Here is a 27398-nt window from a genome sequence, read left to right as displayed (position 1 = left end):
ATGACAGTCATATAAATGCATGCCCCACAAAAGAGTGCGAATGATTGATGTTGTAATTCAAAAATCAAGTTTGCTTATTATGTTTGCGCATAACTATGAGGGCAAACTGCCAGCCTTATTATGGTTTGGGTAACAGCAGAATTGTTTGTTAACCAAATGAGACAATGGTCAAAAAGGCTCCAGGCCACAAGTTCGTAACATGCCGTTTCCGTCAGTAGAACTTCCAACTACAATGCAACACGTCTTTCGTAGCAATGCTCCAGAGATGCTCAGCAGAAGAAAAAACTGAAGATCAGCTGGCTAGGAATCCCTTATGGCACACAACCAAACAAAGAAAAATTATCACGTTTTTTTTGGCAGGTGCTTGAGGTGAACAGCAGCACACCACAGAAACACTTTAATATGTGGCTTTTGGCAAAGGCACAACTGAATGCGAGCCAAGCCACTCAACCATGTCCACACAAACCTCCTCCTAAGACTCAGCATGCTATTTTGAAAGCAATGAACTCTAACATATTAGACGTGTCTATAAAAAGGCAAAGGCAGCGTGTGCCCACGAATGCATCAACACAGTGCAATCACAGATAAATCCAGTTTCAATTAAGCATGCATAGTATGTAACACACATAAAACCAGGTTTTACGAGAACAACTTGCTTTCTTTCCTCATAGTTTGTCTTGCATTTTCTTTTAAATGGTGCTTTCTGTTTCACTTGCTTAAATTATTGCCCAACACAGAGATATGCTCATATGGATTAATCTAAAAACAGAGCTGTTCCCTCCTTGAGCTGTGACACTAGACATCTGATCCTGCTCGCTGCTACCTAGTAACGTGCCAAGCTGAAACCTGTTTGGCCAGCTCAGAGGAGAGCTTTCCAACCTGAAAACCTGCAAATAAATTGATGGCTGATACCCTGACTTCTTTCTGATTGTAACAGGTGTGTCTGGGTGCAAAGCCTCATTCCTCTGTGTGCCATGTCTTATCAGCGCAAACCCCACACCCTCTGTCACACACAAACAACCTCAAGAATAACTAAACATCATTTAATGCAGGTCACCAGGACGCATTCTATGTGCCTGCATTGCACGTGACAGTGTTTTATTTATTTACCTGGATATTAAAGCTGAAGCATGTCGTTTCTGCACCATTAGCATCGCCAAACGGAATTGCAAAAATAATCACACAATAATAGCACAAGGTCACTTTACTGTTAGTATCACGCCGCTTGTCCATGTTCTTAGCATTCCAGTCTTGATTCCTTTTAAAACCATTTTTATTGGCAGAGTTAAAATATACGAAATAACTTGTCTAAAATGTAAGTTACTGGATATTAAAAGGGACAGTTCACCCAGAAATGAAAATTCTTATTTACTCACCCTCATGCCATCCCAGGTGTGTATGACTTTCTTTCTTCTGCAGAACACAAATGAAGATTTTAGGAAGAACATCTCAGCACTGTAGGTCCTCATAATGCAAGTGAATGGCTGCCAACATTTTGAAGATCCAAAATTCACATAAAGGGAGCATAAAAGTAATCCATATGACCCCAGTGGTTAAATCCATGTGTTCAGACACAATATGATAGGTGTGGGTTAGAAACAGGTAAATATTTGTCATTTTTTTTTTGTCATAAACTCTCCTCTCTGCCCAGCAAGGGGCGATATGCATGAAGAATGCTAATCATCAAAAACAGAAGGAGAATGTGAAACTGGAGGTAGACTGAGCAGGGAGGAGAATTTATAGTAAAAAAGGACTCAAATATTGATGTTTCTCACCCACACTTGTCAGATCGCTTCTGTAGATATGGATTTAACCACCAGAGTTGTGTGGATTACTTTTATGCTGCCTTTGTGTGGACTTTGGAGCTTCAAAATGTTGGCACCCATTCACTTGCATTGTGAAGACCTACAGAGCTGAAATATTCTTCTAAAAATCTTCATTTGAGTTCAGCAGAAGAAAGAAAGTCATACACATCTGGGGTGGCATGAGGGTGAGTAAATGATGAGAGAAGTTTCATTTTTGGGTGAACTATTCCTTAAGCTTGTTTATAGAACTGTTATATAGCTAAAAGCAACATCACATCATCTCAAAAAAGCCAAACAATATCCATATATGTGTAATGAAGAATTTGAACAGCATGTTATTTTTGACCTCTCACGTGAAAGGCACAGAGCGAGTTGTAAAGTTCCCCTTCTAGTGCAGTCCCAGCTCTGTAGTTTTACTGGCGTGTTTATCAAATCCATCCTTATGTGTGTCATGCAAATCTGCAGACAAACACACTCTTCTTTACGATCACGGCTGTCTCTAGTGTAGCCACAGGGTTGGTTACATTTGTTAATGTAGAACCATACTGTCTGGAACAGTGAAAACTGAACCGCATTAGAAAGGCAAGTGTGACATTCGACTGCATTGTGCTCATGAAGTGACGTTCACAACAACAGTCTAAAATGACAATGTTATTCAGCACTTTTTTTGCTCACCGGGTCTTTAAGGTCTCCACTCGATCTTTATACACTAATAAACTTTCTCAGGCCAAAGGGCATTTTAACAGGAGACCCCGTGAACGAACACATGAGATTTTTAATAGTGCCTAAATAAACAACATTAGATAATTAAGGTACTGCATCCAAAAACCAAAGCATAAATTACCATTTTAGACATGAATGTAATTTATCGAGGCTAGTTAAATGGATAGTTCATCCAATAATGAAAATTTGGCCATTATTCACTCAACCTCATGTTGTTCCAAACCCCTATGATTTACTTTCTTCCGTGGAACCCAAAAAGAGATGTTCCTATAATGACAGCCTCAGTCACCATTCACTTTTATTGCATGGAATAAGATGCAATAAAAGTGAATGGTGACTCAGGCTAACATTCTAACATCTCCTTTTGGGTTCCATGGAAAAAAGTCAAATGGGTTTGGAACAACATGAGGGTGAATGATGAAAATTGTAATTTTTGGGTGAACTATCGGTTTAAAATGTGAAAACACCCTCCATGTCATATTGTAGAGATTGGATTTGCCCAAAGATTGACATGCAGTAATGCACACTAACAAATTACTGTAATCTGCACGTTCTCTTCCGTGGTACTTTTGAACACCCAAATAATGGCAAAGATCCAACAAGCGTTTCTTGTTCATCTTTCCGGAATCCTGACTGACGTAATGGCTACTTGTCCTTGCAATCGCAAGATGATTCATTATATTCACTTATAAAAATAAATACACTGCATAGTGCATTGAAAATACTAATATGTATTTACTTTTGACAAGTTGTTTAATTTGACATTTTATTTATTTTTGCATCCAACGACCTACAGCCCAAGATGAGCATTACATTTATATATGTATACATATGAATATCTTTTCCAGCTGTTGTTGCAGTTATTAAAAACAAAATCCAACTGTTCTCAAGTCAGTGCAGTGTTGCAGCTGTGTTATGAAGCCACGTGTTGACTGCTCAACGGAGTTAAAAACAAATCTGCTTCTCCGTTTACGTGGACCAGAAATCTAATTAAAGCCTGAAGAAATTTGCTCTGTGCAGATTTGGAGAGCCAAGTAAGAATGGAGGGAATTAAATCAAATCAGACTTAGCCCACATTTTAAACAGGACTCTTTAAAAAGGTTTGCATTACCTAGAAGCCCTAAATCTATAGGGATCTAGAGCATTCAGAAGTGGCCACAGAATTTACTGAAACCCATTGATCCATACATATATAGATAATGTACAATTCAGGTTCAATTATGAGTCATATCTAACATATTATTTAAGATAAATATATATTGCCAAAACGAGTTGGATATGAGAGATACCAATCCCTTTATTATACAGAATGTATATCCATTTACATAAATACACAAATACAAGTATATACACATACACACGGGGGGAGATATATATATATATATATATATATATACACACACACACACACACACACACACAGTATAGAACCACTATAGGCTTCATACGTTTGGTTAGTAAATAATTTTGTTCAGAGCAAATTAACAACATTTTAAATGCATGAAATAAACAAAAACAATTACACAACTACCACATCCAGCAAATCACAGATAACCGACCTAGATAAAAAAAAAAAAAGCCAAAAATTAGAGAACTGCCATAAAAACACAACTTACCTCAGCAAAACTAAATTCAAGAAAGTGAACTGGTGATTAAAGACGATCAGGGGATTTTTATCAAACCTCATTTGCATAAATAAATCGTGTATCTGATGGCAGTTTGTTCACTTGTGTATGTGTTTGTTTTACTGCATGTAAGAGCGCATATTCGAATAAACATACAATAACCAAAACTACTAGACAGACACATCATTAAAAGAGCTTCACACAATATGAAGCTAATACAAACTACTAAAGTGTAAATATATGCCATAAAGTGACTGTATTTCACCATGTAGAAAAGCAAACAACAAAATGTGGAGGTGGGGAAGAGGAAAAAAAAACACTTCACTCACCAGTTCAACTTCCGTTCAGTTTTTTTCTTCGGAAGCGGAAGGAACATTCCTGATTTCCCAGTGAAAACAACACGCTCGCGACGCTCACTTGGTCAATATTTGATTAAAGTCAAGAACATATAACAATCTGTACTAACTGTACGGTCTGTACTCTCTCTAACTCACCTTTCTCTTCCTCATTTGATTTCGATATAGAGGTTAATTTGGCCGTAACATCATATGTGCGTCTAATCTGAGGCGGAGCCCGCGGTCGCGGAGTCAAACCATTGGTTGACAAACAGCAATCAGATGCAAATTCCAAACCTCTGAATCAATGGGGCTGCCTTCCCCCACTCTGTAGGAAACATCCACAAATTACTCTACACTAATGAGGGGGTAAAAGGTCCAAGGGTTTGACCATCTAAATTGACCTTCGCACTAAAGACTTGTGCAAGGTTCTGCGGTGTTATTGGTGATATATTTGTGTTGATCGACGAAACCCATTAACTAAAGCAGACCGCTGTCTGACTTCCTCTGTGTGTGGTAGATGTACGCACGCTATATGGTGCTTTGCATATATTTGGCGACGTTCCCTGCCAGGGGTCCTGTCTTTCCCTTTTATTACAGGCACCAATGGCTCGCTGCTGCTGCTGCTGGATTCCTCATGAAGCGTTATATCGTTGATAATCTTTGATAAACAACCAGCACAGTTGCAAAGAACAGAAGATTATTAACCAATTAACGAACTGAAGTTGAAGTGTAAAACATAAGAAACATGTGCATTCAACATCAGTGCCATTTAAGAGGTGAAAACAGCACTATGACTCAACCATGATCACGTGTAGTATGTAGTTCAGTCAGGCCTTTTTTCATGCACTAAAGAAATACTCCAGATAAAATTAACATTATTCTCTTTTTGCAAAATGTACAGTTTTCATAGATTAAGGTGTTTTGTGTTATTTTTATTCAGTTATATGCTAAAGTATGATTTAAATGTCACATGGATCAAGAGCAGGCCATTTCTGAGAAGAGATATGTGCAGGTCTCAGTTTAAAGGTCAGAAAGTTGTTCTGTACAGTATTGGGTTTCCACCTAGTGGATACATGTGTTATTGCATTTACCGGACACATAGTGAGAAGGGTATGTTCCAAAAAGGGCGGTCGCTCCCAACCTTAAAGGAATAGTTCACCCAAAAATGAAAATTTGCTGATAATTTACTCACCCTCAGGCCATCCAAGATGTATATGACCTTCTTTCTTCATCAGAATAGGATTTAAGATTTTTAGGAAAGTATCCCAGGGTTTTAGCTTCATCCAATGCAAGTGAATGGACACCAGTTTTTGACAGTCCAAAAAGCATATTTAGGCAGCATCAAAGTAATCCACGCGACTCCAGTCAATTAAGTAATGTCTTCTAAAGTTAATCGATACATTTGTGTGAAAAACAAATCACTAATTAAAACGTTTAACTGTAAATTGGCTTTAACTATAAAACTAAATTTTCATTTTTGGGTGAACTATTCCTTTAACTGTGAGTGGAAGTGACGCCCCCTTTTGGAGTAACCACGCCCACCTTTGGAGATCCCACCCCCACTTGGAGGTCTCCGGCCTGCAGCTATACCTACTTGGCACATAGTGGCTCCAAAAACTATTTGTTTCTTTTTTGTTGTAAATATTGCACAGGGCCTCTCTTTACAAATCAATCAAAAAGAGATTTATTTGGATTTCAGCTAAAACAATAGATATACTATTCAAATATAAGACAAAAAGCATTTACACATTTTCTTGTTGACCATGTGTGGTTACTCTGCTAGGACACCTGTATGAACCTGAGGGGAACCAACTTCATGCATCCACTAAAAACAGCATAGAAAAAATAAAAATAGCTAAATATTTTATACACAAAGCTTAATTTATGAAGACCCAACCTGTTTTTAATATATATATATATATATATATATATATATTTAGGAAGTACATTTGTATTTTTTTACTTCATTGTGATGTATGAAGAAGAATGCTGCTTAATTATTTAATTTATTAGAAAGCCTTGGAATGACCTATAACTTTGGTTTACAAAAATAATGATTTTTGATTTTTTTTTTTACCATTATGTTAATGTCTGCTCAGCTTAGTTTGTTTGTTGTATATTTACAATGTTTGCATAAAAAGGACTGTTTAATGTGACATTTTATACTGTTACTTTACAAAGTTTATTCAGATATCAATATACACATTTATCTTTAAAAGCTATTAAAGGGGATTACATCACTTTATTAAAACAGCCTAATTCATAATACATACACTCACCGAACACTTTATTAGGAACACCTGTACACCTATTTATTCATGCGATTATCTAATCAGCCAATCGTGTGGCAGCAGTGCAGTGCATAAAAAGTGTAATAGATCTTCAAATCATGATCATTCCTGTAGACTGCAATTGCTAGATGTACAGTGAAACTAAATATAATTAAAAAAATATATACAAATTACATTATATACTGGCTATTTATAATCCTAAACTTTTAAATATAAATGTTCAAATACAAAACAAATAGGCTATTTATTTTCAATTTGAATCCAAATATAAATCTTTAATTCCAAATCATACACTTCACTTTAATTTGTTCATATTTTTTTAATTAATTTTACATGACATTTCAATATGAACACAGGAAGAAAAGAGCAGTTAAGAAACATACGTTTATTTTCATGTTTAGGTTCATACACATAGGTCCAGCTGACTTGCATCTGATCCATACAACAATCACACAATATCATAATAACTGTTTTTGTCCCAAGTACAGATACTTGCCACAGATAAAAACTAAACACAAAGAAGCACTCTATTTTCATGTTCTGCCACCACAGTATAAATAGCATTAAACTATTGGCACGTATAAATATTGTTCTAGAAAGCACATTCTTTCCCCAAAGAAGGCTGAACAAAAAGAGGTGATTTCCATGTGTTAACATGAGTGATGTAAATGTTTAATGTCCACATTCATGAAGGTTGATGCCTGAGAATCAGTGTTTTTTTCATACATACACTTTGGTTATAAACACCACTGCAAGAACTGCTCAAGTGTCTCAGGACTCTTGATGGTATCAAATATTAAAAGCTTTTCCCTGTATGTAAACCATAATAGCCTTGACGTAAAGGCTCAATCTTTAAATACAAACATGACGTGCACAGGTAAGGCATAGTTGTAAGTGCATGTTGGTTTACCATGAATTTAAATAAGTGCCTGACCCCTGAAAGCGACATAGTAACGGAAAACTCAAGTTTTCGATAGAGTTGCTCGACCTGGAAGGTCTACTGATCACTCTTTAGTTGTCAGGCAGGATTGGCTGAAGTTAAAGAGCTGAGTTACAAGTTTTTACAAATGCATGAGAATTGGCAACTGCTTCAAAATGGTGTGGATTCTGTGTGCAGTAAGACTGGTTGCAGGTTGCACAGACATAAACAAACAGAAACTGCATAAAACCCACAATGAGCTTTGTGATGTGTTTAGATTTAGATGAGGCTGTCACATCCAAAAATGAACAAATCATATTTTGCCTCCTGATCAGTTCACACACAATTGTTTCTACTTAAATATAAAAATGCCACGGTTAGCAAATGTAAAAATTTTGGAACATGAAAAAAGAATCAGATCATTTATAAAAGAGAGGTGAAGTAACAACATCTAGTAATAGGTGCTCCAAAAGAACAGAAAATACATTTAAAAAGACCATGAGACTGAGTACATCACTCTAGTTAATTAGGGCCAAGTCCTATGACTTTAATGCTGCTCCAGAACTCCAGGTGGCCAGAGAAGGGGCAGTGGTGCTGGTTCTGGCTGGATGGACAGCACTGGTACTGGTTCTGGCAAGGATTCATGGGAGCTCAGCTCAACTGGTCTAGGTAGGCAGAAAGCAGGGGTTGAGGAGGGAGAAACTCTTCCTGTTTGTTGACAACCTCTGTCTGACGAGCACCATTACAGTCAGAGCCTGCAGAAAATCAAACACTGAATCTCACACACAACTACTGATGACATATTTTCATCACTTTGTGCCCTATGCGGGAGTCCCCCCATTGCATTATGAGCCAATTACAGTTGAAGCCAGGAGTTTACATACACCTTAGCCAAATACATTTAAACTCAGTTTTTCACAATTCCTGACATTTAATCGTGGAAAACATTCCCTGTCTTAGGTCAGTTAGGATCACTACTTATTTTAAGAATGTGAAATGTCAGAATAATAGTAGAGAGAATGATTTATTTCTGCTTTTATTTCTTTCATCACATTCCCAGTGGGTTAAAAGTTTACATTCACTTTGTTAGTATTTGGTAGCATTGCCTTTAAATTGTTTAACTTGGATCAAACATTTTGGGTAGCCTTCCACAAGCTTCTCACAATAAGTTATTGGAATTTTGGCCCATTCCTCCAGACAGAACTGGTGTAAACTGAGATTTGTAGGCCTCCTTGCTTGCACATGCTTTTTCAGTTCTGCCCACAAATTTTCAGATCGGACTGAGGTCAGGGCTTTGTGATGGCAACTCCAAAACCTTGACTTTGTTGTCCTTAAGCCATTTTGCCACATCTTTGGAGGTATGCTTGGGGTCATTGTTCATTTGGAAGACCCATTTGCGAACTTCCAGGCTGATGTCTTGAGATGTTGCTTCAATATATCCACATAATTTTCCTTCCTCATGATGCCAACTATTTTGTGAAGTGCACCAGTCCCTCCTGCTGCAAAGCACCCCACAACATGATGCTGCCACCCCCATGATTCACGGTTGGGATGGTGTTCTTCAGCTTGCAAGCCTCACCCTTTTCCCTCCAAACATAACAATGGTTATTATGGCCAAACAGTTCCATTTTTGTCTCATCAGACCAGGGGACATTTCTCCAAAAAGTAAGATCTTTTTCCCCATGTGCACTTGCAAACTGTAGTCTGGCTTTATTTATGGTGGTTTTGGAGCAGTGGCTTCTTCCTTGCGGAGTAGCCTTTCAGGTTATGTCGATATACACTATATTGCCAAAAGTATTCGCTCACCCATCCAAATAATTGAATTCAGGTGTTCCAATCACTTCCATGGCCACAGGTATATAAAATGAAGCACCTAGGCATGCAGACTGCTTCTACAAACATTTGTGAAAGAATGGGCCGCTCTCAGGAGCTCAGTGAATTCCAGCGTGGTACTGTGATAGGATGCCATCTGTGCAACAAGTCCAGTCGCTACTAAATATTCCACAGTCAACTGTCAGTGGTATTATAACAAAGTGGAAGCGATTGGGAATGACAGCAACTCAGCCACGAAGTGGTAGGCCACGTAAAATGACAGAGCGGGGTCAGCGGATGCTGAGGCGCATAGTGCGCAGAGGTCGCCAACTTTCTGCAGAGTCAATCGCTACAGACCTCCAAAGTTCATGTGGCCTTCAGATTAGCTCAAGAACAGTGCGTAGAGAGCTTCATGGAATGGGTTTCCATGGCCGAGCAGCTGCATCCAAGCCATACATCACCAAGTGCAATGCAAAGCGTCGGATGCAGTGGTGTAAAGCACGCTGCCACTGGACTCTAGAGCAGTGGAGACGCGTTCTCTGGAGTGACGAATCACGCTTCTCCATCTGGCAATCTGATGGACGAGTCTGGGTTTGGCGGTTGCCAGGAGAACGGTACTTGTCTGACTGCATTGTGCCAACTGTGAAGTTTGGTGGAGGAGGGATTATGGTGTGGGGTTGTTTTTCAGGAGCTGGGCTTGGCCCCTTAGTTCCAGTGAAAGGAACTCTGAATGCTTCAGCATACCAAGAGATTTTGGACAATTCCATGCTCCCAACTTTGTGGGAACAGTTTGGGGATGGCCCCTTCCTGTTCCAACATGACTGCGCACCAGTGCACAAAGCAAGGTCCATAAAGACATGGATGAGCGAGTTTGGTGTGGAAGAACTTGACTGGCCTGCAGAGAGTCCAGTTCATCAATAGGAGACGGAATGTGTCTCCTTCCTGAGCAATATGATTGCTGCGTGGTCCCATGGTGTTTATACTTGCATACTACTGTTTGAATAAATGAACGTGGAACCTTCAGGCATTTGGAAATTGCTCCCAAGGATGAACCAGACTTGTGGAGGTCCATACTTTTTTTTTTTTTTTGAGGTCTTGGCTGATTTCTTTTGATTTTCCATGATGTCAATCAAAGAGGCACCAAGTTTGAAAGTAGGCCTTAAAATACATCCACAGGTACACCTCCAATTCAGTATATTTCCTATCAGAAGCTAATTAGCTAATTGTCTAAAGGCTTGACATAATTTTCTGGAATTTTCCAAGTTGCTTAAAGGCACAGTTAACTTGGTGTATGTACATTTCTGACCCACTGGAATTGTGATATAGTCAATTAAAAGTGAAACAATCTGTCTGTAAACAATTGTTAGAAAAATTACTCATGCCATGCACAAAGTAGATGTCCTAAAAGACTTGCCAAAACTATAGTTTGCTAATATGAAATCTGTGGAGTTGTTAAAAAATTTGTTTTAATGACTTCAACCTAAGTGTTTGTAAACTTCTGACTTCAACTGTTCAGTTTGTAGTCCACAAACCCGGAAGAGAATTCATCATGGGTCCCTTTGGGATTTTCCTTTGGGGTTTAATAATGGGAGTTTTGGATTTATGAGTAAAATAAGGTCTGTGGTAAACATTACTTGACAATACATGGAAGTTTTGCTCTACAACATATATTTCACACTTTCATACCTCAAACATGAATTTTGAAGCCGTATTAAATTGCATACTTCTTTTTGAAATCACACGGCAGCTTCAAAATTCTCGTTTGAGGTATGAAAGTGTGTAATATATGTTGTAGAGCAAAACGTCCACATATCATCGTGTTAACCATTAATGTTAACCACAGATCTTATTTTACTCATAAGTTAAAAAACACCCATTATAAAACCCCATAGGAAAATACAGAGGGAACCCCTGGTGAATTAGACTTCCAGGTTCACCTACAAATTGACTTCATGGCTGAACAGCTCTATTGACCTAACTAGAGTGATTTTACTCCACATAGAAGCCGCATCAATGCGGAAAGTATGTTGTGTTTACAGACTTTTTAATGTAATTGTGAAATGTATTTACACAGTAATCAATTGTGGGAAACAATGTATTATTCGCAGGAGTGTTGATTTCTGATTCGCATGCACAGCGGTCAAGACATGAATTGACTGTCAGAACTGAGGCAGCATAAAAACACTGTATGATCATTCTTTGCCAGATCAACTCTTTTTCTGTAATGTGAAGGAAAGTTTTTCGAATGGAGGTCCATAATACAATTGCGGAATTGCTTCACTCATATACACTACCGGTCAAAGGTTTTGAAACACTTATTCTTTATTATAATTTTTTTTCTTCACATTTTAGAATAGTAAAGTCATAAAAACTATGGAATAACATAAATGGAACTATGGGAATTATGTTGTGACTAAACAAAATCCAAAATAAATCAAAACTGTGTTATATTTTAGCATCTTCAGAATTTGCAGACATGTACTCTTGACATTTTCTCAACCAACTTCTTGAGGTATCACCCTGGGATGCTTTTTAAACAGTATTGAAGGAGTTCCCATCTATATGCTGTGCACTTAGTGGCTGCTTTTCTTTATTATTTGGTCCAAGTCATCAATTTCAAAAACTGTTTTTTTTTAATTACATTTTAGTTTTATAATGAAATAAATATGGTGGCACAATTATATTTTTGTCTACAAAACTGATTTCAAACATTTAAGCATAGACCTTCAGATCAAAAGATTTTTAAGATCATGAGAAACATTTCAGTCAAGTGTTTCAAAACTTTTGACTGGTAGGGTATGTCATGGCCAAATGTTTACGGAGTGGTTTAAAATTTAAATCTCCAGCGCGGATGCACTGTAAATTTGCTGTTACCCATTAGACTTACACTTTCTTAATGACAGGGATATTGACAGATATCTCTTCATCTAGAAAGATAAAATATTTCAGAACAGAAAAGGATCAATAAAGAGAAAATAAGTTAAGAGAAAACTAAATTGACCAAAATGACACCACTGCCGTTCTTCATCAGCTATACTATTCCCCCCACCCCAATTCAAATGTATTATGCATTTAATGTAATGCACTTACAACAGACTATGGGGCAAGGCAATCCGAAGAGTTTAAAAGCTCATATTTCTGTTAAAGCACTTAGTAATTACTTGGACTGATGTTATAGGTAGATGCACTTCTGTTTATGTGTTATAGATGTTATTCCTGTAGGTGAAGTTTGCTCCATGTTAACAGTACTTAAGAATAGCTATGTCATGCCCCTCTCTTGCATCCTTGAGTGGATATCATCCAGAAGTTACAGTGTTTATTGGCTTTTCATGGCTATGACAAGAGAAAAATTATATATAGCTAAGCACAGAAAAGGTTTTTATAGATAAAGACTTTATGGCATTTTATATTAGATGTGGTGGCCTATCAGGTTAGGCCATTGATCAAGCTAGGGATCAGTGATTTTTGAACACACTTTACTTCCACCAATTGATTTTGCTTTAAAAATATTATTTTTATTGAAATAGGAAAAACTTTGAATTTAGAAATATAATTAAATTACATTTCAAATGAAAGGAAAAAGCAATTAAAATAAAGTGGTAAAAATAATAATATATAACCAGCTCCCCAAAAACATGGAAAAATAACAATAAGTTCATAAAGACAATTATAAATGTAAACATAATAATAACGACTGAATTGAATATTATCTCTCATAAAATGGCCACAACATTCCAACCTCTAATTTGTTGTATTACAAGCACTTACAACAAAGTATATCAGTAGCCATTCCAAGATACCAGGCCTTCTAAACAGACATTTTTCATATTCATATTTCTGTCCATTTAAAGTCCATATCTTACTTTAATCCTTTGCATTTTAGTCATTTCATTTTCAAAAACACAAAAACTTTAGTCCATAAGAAAAAGTCCAAAAATGAGAATCTTCATGAAGCTTCAAAAAAGGACAAAATGTCATGTAGTGATGAGGTGTAATGTGTGCTTGTCAGTGTATGTTTAAGTGTAAATGTAGAGTCAAAAGTTTCATTCTTTGACTCCAAAGACAAGTTGGCAGTGCTACACTGCTTCCAATAATAGGCATAGCTTATTAATGGGCCTTTCCAATTCATCTGTTTGTGTCTTCATGCAAACACAATGCACAAATCCTTTTGAATCTGCCATTGTTTCAGTAATGCGTCCCATGGGCCATGAGTTTCTAGGTGCAGTTTCATCCATTACAAGTACTAAAACTTCAATGTCAAAACCTTGTTCTACATCTGATGTTCCTGCATCATAGGGAGATTTCACCCACCTCTTCCAGAATAAGTCTGCTAAGTTCTGAACTTGTCTCTGATGTCTTTAAATACATAAATCCTCTTTCCTAAACAGACCAGTTGGTAGGACTAGTTTTGCTTTGATATGTATGAGGTGGTTTATTGTTAATGCTTTGTGATCATTAGGATTAAGGGCAAATTTCCTTCACTTCGCCACACCGACATACAAATCTTCTGATTGCCAGTCTTTGTACAAAACACATTTCATTTTCTGCTTTAGCTAAATCTTCAAAAGTTGAAATGCTCAGGTTCTCAAGGTGTTGCTGTCTGGGCAGCTGCATGCCACAGTTCTTCTACTCACTGATTGTGTTCTGTATTCCTCTTCGTTCCTCTGTTTGCGGTTTAAGAACTTTTATGAACTTGTGAATCAATGCCACTGCTCTTTTGAGATGCATCCAATTAGAGTAGTAGTTCAAGAGTCTGCTAGTTGGGCATAATTTTTCATTTATCACGATGCGAGATATCTCTGCTCTCACATCTGGATCATCATCAAGGATTAAGTTAAATTCTTCAGTTGTTCCTGGTCAGTGAGATGGCTGTTTTGAGAGAAAATCATGGCCAATGATCTAAGCTTTAGGAAACATCAGTCTTCATGCTTCTTGAGGCTGCATCTGCTGGATTCAGTTTAGAACTTATGTACCCCAAAAATTTGATTTGAAAATTGTGCAACTGTGCAGCTGTTACGTTCCCAAAATATTTGGGAGTAAAACATTGGTTTACGCTGAACGTATTTAAAGGACCCAGCTCATCCAGCAATCTTTACTACTATTGAGCAGTGTCTAATGGGACATTCTTAAACCATCCAACCTTAATCTTACACAAATCTAGCAGAATTTGATTGGCAGAAAGAATGATTGGTGCCAGAAAACACAGAGGATCGTAAATAGAACTTGCAATGGATTGAATGCCTCTTCTTGTTGTCATGTGTTGTTTGATTGTAGTACTGAAAGTTAATGCATCCTGCTCCACATCTCAATGAACACCCAGAGCTCTTTCCATTGGAAGCTGATCTTTGTTGAGGAGGTCCAGCATCTTCACTCCCCTAGCTATATTTTCTTGCGAGATAACTCCGAGGACAGAACAGTAATTGTAAATCCATTTATTAAGTCTGAAACCTCCTTTTCCAAATACTTCTGTTAGTTGCTTATACAGAAATGTAGCCTTCTTCCACAGTGCTGACTGATTTTAAACAATCAACAACATAGAAATTCTGTTTGATGGTGTTAATGACATCCTCTGCATTGTAATTTTGGTTATCATCGGCAGTCTTAAAATAGGCTAATGTGGCACAGTTCGGGGAAGGAACTGCTCCAAATACATGAACCGTGAAAGAGCTTGAAGAGCACAAGATGGTTACAGTATGCTTGCAGCGGCCCACTTGAGAAAGCGCTGAGAATTTACATAGTCCTTGGCGACCTGATGGAATATTCCTTCAATATCTTTCATGAAGGCAATGGGACCTTGACAAAATTAAAGCAGCAATCCTATTAGTGTATTTGTCAAGTCCGGATCTTTTATTCAAAGAATTTCCACCGAATGTTGACATAATCGAACACCACACGCAATGTTTTTGCATTTGTGATCGACTCTAAAGTGTGTTATGTACAACACCTTTCAATTCTCTAGCTCCAGTTGATAACTGGGGACAATTTCTGCTTACCCTTTTGCAATGACATCGCTCATAACCTCCTTGTACTCTTTGCTGTGCCATGTTCTTATTGTTGGACATTCTCACAGTGACCATTTTTTAACTCTTTGATGACTGGTTTTGATTTTGAGTATTCACGTCTGGAAACTTAAGGATTCAATTTTCCTTTACAACAGCCACTTCTAAACCAAAGATTCTATAACTTGAAACTGGCTTCTCCTGTCCCATGTTTTTCAGTAGTGTTTCCATTTTCCTTCCAGCAGCATTTACTTGTGTAATCAACATCTCCATGCAGAATGTTGCAGAGCTGCCTGGGTTGAGGAAAGCGTATGTATGCATGATTTTGGTTCTTTTAGTTAACTTCACCTTAAAAGGTTTAGTTCATCCCAAAATGAAAATTTTCTCATCATTTACTTACCCTCATGCCATCTAAGATGTGTATGACTTTCTTTCTTCTGCAGAACACAAACGAAATTTTAGAAGTATATCTCAGCTCTGCAGGTCCATACAATGCAAGCGAATGGTGGCCAGGCTTTTGAAGCTTCAAAAGGGGGATCAAGTCAGCATAAACATAATCCATCAAACTCAAGTGGTTAAATAAATGTCTTCTGAAGTGATCCAGTTGGTTTTGGGTGAGAACAGACCAAAATGTAACTCCTTTTTCATTGTACATCTTGACAGCACTCTCCTTGGCAATCATGATTTCAAGCTCGATTTCACTTCCAAGTCAAGTCTCTTTTCAAGAATTCTTATCCATGATTTGATACATTTTACTTCAGAGCACACTTTGTCCAAGAAATAAGCAATATTTAAACTTCAACATTTTAATTCAGCTTTCTAAATCTATAATAAGAGCGCGGCGGCTCAGCACATTGTATTCAACACCATACTCACAAAAACTTCCTTAAGTTACATCCATGCTCCATTTCTCCATCCAAGATATTCCATACGACATTTTGCCTTTAATGTGTTAGACGAATTGACGAACCAGTGATTTATTGAAATTGGAAAAACTTAAACCAAAAACATTTCTAAATTTCAATTACACTTCAAACAGAACAAAAAAGTAGTCAATTTTATATAACCACCTCCCCAAATCCAAACATTTAAGGTCTCCAACTTCCTCCATTGACCCCTTTTGCCGTGACGTAAATATCCGTCTATGACAACAGGTGGAAAATTACCAATGCAAATTAAAATCTTAAAGACAATAATAAATGTAAACTTTATAATTATAATGATAAAAACAATATTTGAAATATAAACAAACCATCCAATCTCTAGAAAGTTACACAAACCACATAATTTCTACTTTCATTAAAAGGCTACAACAGCAGGTTATAACACTAGTCTCATGTTGACATGCATGATGTTTAAGGGTCAATCCATGTTAACCAGAGGTCTCCTACATAAAAAATGGTTTATGATGTTTGTTTTTACTCGTTAAAGCAATACATAAATAATGATAAAAGACAAAATATTAAATGTGATGAGTCAATATTTATGTCCTATTCACAAATGGAGCCACACTGAGTGCCCCATATCTCTGGGATTTAACCATATAGGGTCTTAAAAGGAATAGAAAGGAATTTTAATATCTAATTTAAAGATAGAAAAAGGAATGTTTATTCTGAACCAGAATCTAAAAGGATATTAATATAAGATATTTTTAATACTTCTGGAGTTCTAGGCACCCAAACTTTAAAAATAGCAACACAAAAAAGTGTCTTGGGTATTCTGGGTGTCCTATTCCTTTAAGACCTTAAAAAAAAATCTAAATTCACATAAAGATCATATCCACCTTTTTCCTGACTTCTCCATGGGCAGCGCCATTACATCGAGAGACTTCCTCTCGGATGCTCCACACTTCCGCTTAGTTGTTGTTATCAGCTTGACTAATGTTACTGGTGATTGCGAGCAGCGGAGGCTCTGGATGAATATGCGCTGTTATAGGGTGTTATAACAACTACAGGTGGCTTAAAAACTACTGTAAAATAAATCACAACAATAAGCCCCCACAAAAGCTGCCAATGCGGAAACATTTCGAGTCAAACCAGATGTAATAAGCAGAGGATGCATTAAACTAATTCTCTGTCACTTGCCTATTTTTTAAAACATTGACAGATAATTCCAAATGATGTCTGTCATTTTGGAAGATAACAAAGATGAAAAACATTTAAACCAAGCTCCTTGTTTTTTTTTATTTACCATCTTTACGAGGTGTATGTCTCATGTCGCGCTGTGAGTGTATGTGAATGGTGTAGAGACAGAGTTGTTGTCAGCAGAGTGCGTGAGAAGGCGGCACTTGTTAAAGCAGAAATACATTTAAATTTATTCATTTGGCAGACGCTTTTATCCAAAGCGACTTACAAAAGAGGAAAACATAAGCGAATTATCTTAAGGAGACAGTGGTATGAAAAGTGCTGTATTACAAAGTTTCACTAGCATCATAATAGTATTCAAAACAGAATAAAATGCAACAGGAATTTTTTTTTTTTTAATGACTGTATAAGTGCTCATGGAAAGATGTGTTTTTAGTAGTTTTTGAAATAATGCCATAAATTGGAAGATTTTTTAAATGGAACCTATGATGACCATACACCCTCTTTTCACGGACATGTCCTCTTTTTCTAACCTTAATAAAGCATCCGGTCGGATTTCTAGATTCCCTAAATGTCCGGGATTTGGCTGTTTTCATACTGAATTGCACAACAAGAAACACAATGAAATCTAGCGCATCATATCCGTGGATTCTGTCTCTCTCTCTGCGTGCTGTATGTCTGTGTCTCTCCCTCTTTCCCACACACACATACAGGCCGTGTGCAGCGAGCGCTAGAATCCAGTAACTTTACCATGCAAATGTTTGTGTGATTGTGTTCTCATCTATTCGGGATTGCCGTCGAAACCTAATGTCCATATGCAGACATTAGTGAGAAAGTGATTTACGTTAAGTAAACACTAATGCCTGACCGATTTATCAGTCGGCTGATATTAGCTTTTCACAGATATATTGTATCGGTGTATATGTTTTCCGATATGCGCAGATATGAAAACTTTTTTTTCAGAACATATAATGCAGAAAACAATGCTTGGGGTGATTTAGAATTGGTGTCATAACGTAGTTTGTCCAGCAGAGCGTGCTCCGACTCCATTGTTTACAGAGCCGAGCTGACGGTGGTTCTGCAGACAGTGAGGAGTTAAGCGGTGTCTTCACGGTAAGTTGCAAACTAGTTTGTGAAATACATACTGGAAAGTTAATAAACAAGGACCCCATCATTTTCCCTTTTCAATATAACTAATATAGTGTTAACCCTGTCCCTGACAATCATGTCACTCATGTTTATCACATCTGCTTGCTATGTTAGCCAGCTATAGTTTGTCAGTGCAGTCAGTAATGTAGCAGATTGAAAGGTAGGTAAGCAGAGCATCTTTTTGCAGCTCAGCAGACAACAGTGCGGTGGTGGATTGTGTCTGTTGGGTGTTGATTTCACGCTACATTGTTACCTAGTTGGTGAGACGCAATGCTGGAAAGTAAATAAACAATGTCCATCTTTTACTCTCCGTGACAACGAGCTTATAGTTAACTAGCAAACCACGTAGCTACTTTCATCCCTTGTCAGCTCAGTGGAAGCTAATGTGTAAACATGTATTCACCAAACTGTTTTGTTCAGGATTCACAGTTTGGTACCCCCTTCAATCGAATAATTCCAGTCGTTGCATTTACAAAATGTAATATTTAAAAGTCTGGTTTTCCACCATTGAAAGTTTCCCCTGAACTTGTATAGCAGAATATGGTGTAACACCGCTGCTGCTGTTTACCTCTTGACTCGGCAGGTGTAAATGTTTTACAACCTGCCCCTAACTGACTGGCAGTATTAAAAAAGTCAGCATTTGACTGATACTAAACAGTACTACTGATGTTTATTTAGCTATTTATTTTATTTTTATTTATTCTTTATTTAAATGGTCAGCAACTGACTGGACACTAAACATACAGTACTGATTTTTATTTAGCTATCATTTTAATTTATTCTTCATTTAAATGGTCAGCAACTGATTGATACTGAACATACAGTACTAATGTTTATTTAGCTATTTATTGTATTTTTATTTAAATGGTCAGCAACTGACTGATACTGAACATATAGCACTGTTTATTTAGCTATTTATTGTATTTTTATTTATTCTTTATTTTCTCAGTGTTCATTTCTAGAATTTGTTGACAATATATAAGAATAATGTCAAATATTCTTTGATAAAAATATTTAAGAAAGCAGCCTTCTGAGTACCTTTGCATAGTCATATTGGTGCAAAATCCACATAGAAAAGGTCTGTTTTCATTCCAGCTCAAAAATGTACTATATCGGCCACCATATCAGTAATCGGTGAATTTTCCCCCTCTAAAATCAGTATCGGTCAGGCTCTAGTAAACACAGACTGTTCTTCCATTTTTGACTGTTATTAGTGATATTATAGTGCTTGGTAATGGGAATAAGTTGCAAAGCAGAAGTCTGTTGCATCCGCATTGGAAGAACGCGCCAAGCATAATTGGTAATTTCGCTGCCTGTGAAAAAGGTGGATATGACAACCATTAATTGCAAAATTAAAAAAGATTTCACTTAGGATGATTTGAGTTTACTCACTAGCAGAGTTCAGATCCATGTATTGGCAGACAGCATGAAGCAGTAGTCGCTCATAACTGTAGGAACACAGACATATATAGTTAAAAAAGAAATGTGTTTTTGATTTCTCCAGCATCATCTCAAACATTCATGTACAAAAGTTAGTGTTAGTCTGAATTAGTGTGTCATGGTGAAAGATGTATTGACTGTGGAATGTTGTGCACCTGCTGCTGAGTTTGGTAATGTAAATTGAGTGTGGATGTGCCATGAAGAATCCCAGCAGATCTGACTCCAGCCCCTCCAACACTCCCTTAAAAAGAGGAAATGGATGAACAGATATCAGACAGAAGAGAGGTATGAAACAACAGTGCAAAGAGATGTATGGGAAACACTTGTTAAAGGCAACAGATAGAGATCAAGATCAAGCTAATGACAAGGAGAGTTTTGGGATGGAGAATCACCATGGGAATCTGTTTGCGTCTTAGCGTTGCACGCAATCTTCGATCAATCTTCTGGAAAGATTCCTGAGTGCTGAAGGCAGGATTTCCTGTTCAAAAAATAGAAAAATGACATGTATGATCACAAATGAACTACCAACATCACTGAATGATTAAATGTAAAGTGTGTATATTTTGTATGTTAAAATACTTGCCTCTATCACAGTTTAATGTGCATAGTCATAGACAACTATAAGTGAGCCATACATAGGTTGGCGTATGAAAAATATAATTTTCGTATCAACGTTAGGTGCAGGGCTATACGCTACGACCATGTTCTACATCCTCCAATTTTTGCGAGAGCGCCAAATCGAAGTGCAATTTACATGCTAGGGCAACAGGCGAATGGGTGTGAGTGGCTATCCATTTGTGTAAGTAATTTTCCACCTGCATGTTTAGACAGATACTTGCCTGATGGTAAATGGAAAGGTGGTTTTATATATATATATTTTATCACTTCATTATTTTAATTGTTTTTTGTTTTGTTTGGAGTACAATTTGAATTTAGAAATGTATTTGATTTAAGTTTTTCATTTTTTAAATAAATTATTTTCAATGCAAAATCACTAAAGCAAGAACATTCACTGATCCCTCAGGCCGGGGGTTGCAGATGTAATTGGATATTGCGATATATATACATATCTCGTGAAGGAGGGAACAAAACTAATGCATTGTGATGTTGCCCTTCACAACTGTTGTAAAGCCATCTTTCAAAAAAGTTGAACACCACACATTTTAATTGCACTTAATTTTTTTCCAGTTTCATTTGAATTTTTAGTTCAAATAAATACAAAATAAAGTTCAAAGTTTAAAATCAAGGTGTCTTGCTTTATTGTGTAGGCTTAACCCTAACCCTGCTTAATGAAAATTACCCCATAGTACCACCTAGCGTCCAACCAGCGGTAACACCGGCATTCGTCGGTTTCCTGTGAAGTTTTTTTTTTCCTGCGACCAACCGACCAATAAAAACTTGGATGGCCAAGACTCTTCTCATCGACTAATGTTTGGTCGACTATTAGGGGGCAGTCCTATTACACTATCATTCTCTATAATTTAACAGAGCTTACATCCAATTAGTTCTGATGAGCACCACTTTTTCCATGCACACATAAAGAGCTTTTCATAAAGGATTACATGACATGACATACAAGAAGGATGCAGTTACTGTGCACAATAACGTAAGACATAAATGGTCTATATTTCTATTGTCTTCTAATATATCGCCCAATTACACTACCAACTAACTTCTTATGAATGGGCTGGCTTCATTTATATCACTTGTGCTTTGTTCACACCAGCTAGTAGAAGTGTTTGGGATACCTATTTGTGAAAAAAAATTTCGTTTGGTGTTGCTAGTGGCACTGAAATTGTACTCTTCACCTTTAAGGATGTTTTCTCTCTGAGAATGGTAAGATGTAACTGATGTGCGAGACTCCCTCTCATAAGATTTAAAGCAATTGTGGGTTTGTGTGATTAAATAGTGTCAGACCCTCTCTTTGGTCTTTATGGCTCTTGGTGGAGTGGATCCTCTGGGCCTCCTCCTCCAGCAGAGCCAACAGTCGCTCTTGCTCTTCCCCAGAACGATTCATAAAATCACTCCAGTACTGAGAGGCATGAGAGAGAGAATTTTAAAAAGGTCAAAACATCCCTAAAGTGAGATCAGTTAAAGGAACCTGCTTTACCTCCACATAGTTTCCATTGGTGCAGGCTTCAGTGAAGATGGTTGGTGATGCTGTTTCGTACCCTTCACCATCCTCTTTTGAGCACTCGTCCCGTTCCAAAAGATTGTCCAGGAAGCGAGCTAAGCATCAGTTTGGTTATTAAAAACTTGGGAAACTACCAATGTAATAATTAAGGCATAATTAACAGTCAGTCTGTGATTATTACAAAAAATTTAATAAAATCGATATCTGTATAATCGATATCTGAGCCGCGATACAATAACTTTGCAATTCATTACGTTTAATGAATGCGCTCTTCTAAAAATTAATGTAAAAATATTGTATCAAAATACTGCAACATATTGTGAGGTGAAGTTAATGATACTTTTTTTTCCCTCCAACCTCTTTTGGTTTATTTTAAAATAATGACCACAATGACCAAATATCAAAGTGTGCACTCACTGTTTTCCTGTCGTCTCAGACTCTTCCTTCCCTTGGCTCTAGGAGTGAGGTCAGAGTTACGGATGGCCTGGTTTATAAAGAACTGCTTCTTTTTGGCAGGAGAAACACGTTTTGCAGGAGAGCTGGGAAGAGATGAGCAGCGTGGCTCAATGAGGCTGGAATAGAAACAGAAGGTCATCAGAGCTTGACATTAACATCCACCCACTCGCCAAATGTGTGTAAATATCGGCAGTGGTGGTTAACTCCATCCCTCTTACTATCCTGTTTGGAAGAGTGGCCACAGCCGAAGCAATAAAAAAAAAAAAAAAAATGTAAATCCCTTTTCTCCCAATTTGGAATGACCAATTCCCACTACTTAGTAGGTCCTGGTGCTGGCGCGGTTACTCACCTCAATCCGGGTGGTGGAGGACAAGTCTCAGTTGCCTCCGCTTCCGAGACCACCAATCCGCACATCTTATCACGTGGCTCGTTGTGCATGACACCGCGGAGACTCCCAGCATGTGGAGGCTCATGCTACTCTCTGTGATCCACGCACAAATTACTACGCGCCACATTGAGAGCGAGAACCACTAATCGTGTCCACGAGTAGGTTACCCCATGTGACTCTACCCTCCCTAGCAACCGGGCTAATTTGGTTGCTTTGGAGACCTGGATGGAGTAACTCAGCACACCCTGGATTCGAACTCACGACTCCAGGGGTGGTAGTCAGCATCAATACTCACTGAGCTACCCAGGCCCAGCCGAAGCAAATTTAATTGTATTCATCGCGGTGACCACAAAACTTATGTGACCTATTTGAATTCTACAAATAATCTTCTTCTTTAAAGCGCTTTATGGAGGAAGTCAAACCTCTCAAACTGCTAAACAGACTTGATATTATAAACAGCACTGATGAATTAGAGACAACAGTGTGACATGCATCAACATCGTTAGGTTTTTTTTAAATACACATCATCATCTAAAAATGTTTTTGCTGCAGTAACACTAACTGGTACAGATGCACATTAAATCGATTAGGGCAAATCTTTAAGACATATTATTAATAATTATATTTTAAATAATCATTCCCTCACCTGTATCTTGATCCAAACCCTTAGGACTTTCTTCTATGAATGGAAAAAAGATTCATGTATTTTTCCATTTATGGAAAAAGGTGCAATGAAACTGAATGGTGACTGGTGGAGTTTAATCTACCTAGCATCTCTTTTCGTGTACTTCATGGAATTATTCACTGTGAAAGTTGTATAGTTAATGGCTTCTAAATGTGTTTAGGCTATTAGGTTTTTTTTCATGACAAATACTATATGGTAGATTTTCCAACCTGGTCTGATAGAATGAACATTAATCTAAACAAATCTTTGCAAACTGACTTGTATGTGCCGCTTTCTACGTTTCACTGCAGTTTCCTGGTGAAATGAACACTAGAGGCGCTACAACAACTGTGTGGTTTAATCACTGACATACAAAGAGTACAGGCGCTTATTTTGATCTTATAAAAATTTTATTTTTCACTCTATTACTCACCCTATGTTATGATATCAAAACACTTAATTTAATGCATGATTTGAAAAACAAAACATTTTAATACTTTCATTACAGACCCACCAACAAATACACACTTCTTAAGTCATCAGCTTGCTGGGTTGATCACCTGATAGAGCATTGGACTTTGAGCTTGATGGCCAGTTCGGTGCAGCCAAAGATGCACGAAAGTGAAAGTGGCATAGAAGCAACACAAAATGATGTGATTGCTTCATTTAATGAGTTTTATTTTTATTTATTTTTTAATTTGCACTTTAAAACACTATCAGTAAGGGTTCGGTGTTGGTTTAGGGTAAGGATGTCTGTTTTGTTAAACTCTCATTTATCTTTTCGGACACTATTGGTTAGGATTAGGGTAAAGTTTTAGGTTAGGAAGGTACAAATGTAAAATTCACCTTAAAACCTCATCTAATTACAACCTCATTTCACTCGGTTTTGGCACCCTCCGCTGGACATGTCACTCGAAAACTGCAGCCAAACGTGTAATGAAGCATGTAATTTCAGTTTTGCAAAAACGTAGCAATGCTCACGTAACATCATGAGACCAGGCTGCCAGATTAAAATAAATGCAAGGACATGTAACATTCAGCTTTTACAATTTGATTGTCTTGAATTGTAAACATTTGAAATGTCTGACGAAACACCTTCAACAAAAAAAGAAATTAGTCCAGCTGCAACTACTAAATTTAACATCACATTCAGACACATCTTGACCAATGAATTTCCATTACCTTTACAGATATTTGTGATTACCGGAGTAAGATTTTATTTTTTTTAAAGATAAATAATCCAGGTTAAAAAAAAAAATAAATAAAAAAAAGTTACGCTCAATCAGCAGCATTTATGGCATAACATTGATTGCCACAAAGAATATTTTCAACTTGTACCTTATTTAAAAAAAATAAAAATTGCAGTTAGGCACTTATAATGGAAGTGAATGGGGCCAGTCCATTAATCCTAAAATAAACAGTTTCAAAAGTATAGCCACAAGATGTAAACAATATATGCGAGAATGATTTTAGTGATAAAACCGCTTACTAATGTTTTCTGTGTGAAGTTATATCCAATTTCGTTGCCATGACGACGTAAAACCTAAAACTCTAAAATGACCAAAAAAAAAAAAATTATGACTGAAACAACTTTACATCTCAAATAATACACAATGTTCAACATATCAATGTAAGTGGGTCCTGGGTAGCTCAGCGAGTAAAGACGCTGACTACCACCCCTGGTGGAGAGTCGTGTGTGGATGCCACGGAGAATAGCATTAAGCCTCCACATGCACCATGTCTCCGCGGAAACACGCTCAACAAGCCACATAAAACGCACGGATTGACGGTCTCAGACGCCACCCGGATTGAGGCAAGTCACTACGCCACCACGAGGACCTAGAATGCATTGGGAATTCGGCATTCCAGTTGGGGAGAAAAAAAAAAACAACAATGTAAGTGCTTGTATAAAATTAAAATTTTCACATTTATGCTTTAAAACCCTCCAAACATTGGCCTCATTTACTTTTATTGTAAGTGCCTCACTGTAACCTTGATTTTTGCTCTTTTTATTTTTTATAGAAATGGAGGGACAAGTCGAAATAAATGTTTGTGGTAATCAACATTATGCCACAAATGCTTTTGATTGAGCTTAACTTGTACTGACCTCAGAACATTCCTTTAAATGATTATACTTAGTGTACAGATGACAGATGTCTCCATTAAAACCCAGACAGAGGAGAGGAGGAAAAAAAAAAAAAAAACATGTTTAACATGGCTTGGCTGACTTTTTTTCAGGTTTTCAATGACCGTGAATGGGAACCCTGCATTCTAAATTGTCCATATGAAAGTACAACTCTGAATGAGGGTGAGGGTAAGAGAAGCAGATGTGATATTCATCTTAAATAAAAACTTACAAAGCATACATGTGCAGAACACACATCAGAGTTGCTGCATTACAATTATTTCTAAGCATCTTATAGTACAAATCAGTAAATATCTGTGGTGTATTGCCAAGTTAGAAAGGTTCACATGGAGCAGCTGTAGTGCAGCTACAGAACCATTATCTCTGCTTGTGGTCTCACCAGAAACACACTTGTGTGCATTTATATTTAGCCATGGCTTCAGGCTGGATGGATGCTTTGCAATGGAAATAGGTCACAGCTTTACTTTGTACAAACATGCATATATTTAAATTATATCTTAACGGTTACATGTTCTATGATCCATGTTATTTTCATTTATTGTAGCCTATATGATGAAGCAGGTACCCACGGTCACCTGCATAGAAACCAACCACTAAATTAAAGATTTAGACTAAATAACCTACATATGATCTAAACCTTGAAATAGCATAAAAAGAAAAACTCATTTCAATTATATCCTTACGGCTGGTTTATATCTCCTGACCACCTCCTGTCAGCCATTTAGCTGAGGTGCAAAACATTTAAACAGGACATCAGCAGTCATTACACAGGTGACACAGTTTCACACAAATACAGTACTTCTTGTTAGTTTATGTTAAAAACAGTGAATGCAAACACAGTCTAATTAAAAGATAAATCCGACGTGTTTTTAAATGTGGCTATTAAGGTTTACCGGCAAACAAAATCAACTGACGTGTACTGTATATGCTGAAACACACCGCATAATTAGCTATCGGCTACAAGCTAAAACACTTACATTACATCCTGTTCCTCATCGTTATTGCTATTCAACACAACCATTTCACAGTCTTCGTCACACAAACAAGCACGACAAAGACAAACAAATGAAATCTAGAAGGAGAAAAGGTCCAGGAAATGTCGCCGTTAGCCGCGATGATTAAAAGCTACAGTTAGGCGGAGCCTGTGAGAAAACCACATCCACACGTGAGAGCTAACAAACTCATTGACTATTTATACACAGACACTAAATGCAATTTAAAAAGCCACAGGTGTGGGAAATTAAACTTTAATTGCCATTTAAACCTTTGTGTGTCACCTTGTGTGTCTGTAACAAGGCCAAACATTCAAGGGTATGTAAACTTTTGATCAGGGCCATTTGGGTGATTTCTGTTATCATTATGATTTAAAAAGGAGCCAAACAACTATGTGATAATAAATGGCTTCATATGATCACTATCCTTAAA

The 27398-nt window shown here is 37.3% G+C and overlaps 2 protein-coding genes across 9 annotated transcripts in view; both read right to left on the bottom strand.

Annotated features, from left to right (window-relative positions):
* The window catches only part of LOC127427647 (AT-rich interactive domain-containing protein 3A-like), a 46507-nt gene extending 41600 nt beyond the window's left edge, over nucleotides 1–4907 (bottom strand). For 2 of the 3 annotated variants that reach the window (XM_051675343.1, XM_051675342.1), the window contains exon 1: nucleotides 4483–4907. The gene's annotated coding sequence lies outside the window, so the exon portion shown is untranslated. The remainder of the gene's footprint in view (nucleotides 1–4482) is intronic. The other variant, XM_051675344.1, reaches the window with a different exon arrangement.
* Nucleotides 4908–7152: 2245 nt separating this feature from the next.
* On the bottom strand, nucleotides 7153–27108 carry LOC127427670 (R3H domain-containing protein 4-like). Of its 6 annotated transcripts, XR_007894967.1 has the most exons (10): nucleotides 26951–27086; nucleotides 23125–25666; nucleotides 22737–22891; nucleotides 22296–22414; nucleotides 22103–22217; nucleotides 20578–20663; nucleotides 20341–20426; nucleotides 20138–20193; nucleotides 15913–16654; nucleotides 11324–15805 (listed from the first exon to the last, which is right to left on the bottom strand). XR_007894967.1 is itself a non-coding variant. In XM_051675388.1 (9 exons), the coding sequence occupies exons 2-9, from the start codon at nucleotides 23211–23213 to the stop codon at nucleotides 8353–8355; spliced, it is 810 nt and encodes a 269-aa protein (XP_051531348.1). In that variant the 5' UTR covers nucleotides 23214–25666; nucleotides 26951–27086; the 3' UTR covers nucleotides 7153–8352. The 6 variants fall into 6 exon arrangements, 5 of the variants coding, with proteins under 5 accessions (XP_051531348.1, XP_051531350.1, XP_051531351.1 ...); XM_051675388.1 differs by lacking the exons at nucleotides 11324–15805; nucleotides 15913–16654 and adding an exon at nucleotides 7153–8456; XM_051675391.1 differs by having other exon boundaries at nucleotides 11324–16899.
* Between the last annotated feature and the right edge of the window lie 290 nt (nucleotides 27109–27398).

This window comes from Myxocyprinus asiaticus, chromosome 37 (genome assembly GCF_019703515.2).
Source record: "Myxocyprinus asiaticus isolate MX2 ecotype Aquarium Trade chromosome 37, UBuf_Myxa_2, whole genome shotgun sequence".
Lineage (NCBI taxonomy): Eukaryota > Metazoa > Chordata > Actinopteri > Cypriniformes > Catostomidae > Myxocyprinus > Myxocyprinus asiaticus.
Note: the sequence above shows the minus strand (reverse complement) of the source record. Positions and strands in the feature narration are given on the sequence as shown.

Bases quoted from the DNA above. Each gene is read 5' to 3' on its own strand.
- LOC127427670 (XM_051675387.1), bottom strand. From the start codon at position 23,213: ATGCACAACGAGCCACGTGATAAGATGTGCGGATTGGTGGTCTCGGAA. The intron at 20,427-20,577 runs GTGATTCTCCAT...CCTCTTTTTAAG, and splicing joins GACGCAAACAGATTCCCATG to GGAGTGTTGGAGGGGCTGGA. The intron at 20,194-20,340 runs GTGCACAACATT...GTGTTCCTACAG, and splicing joins ATTACCAAACTCAGCAGCAG to TTATGAGCGACTACTGCTTC.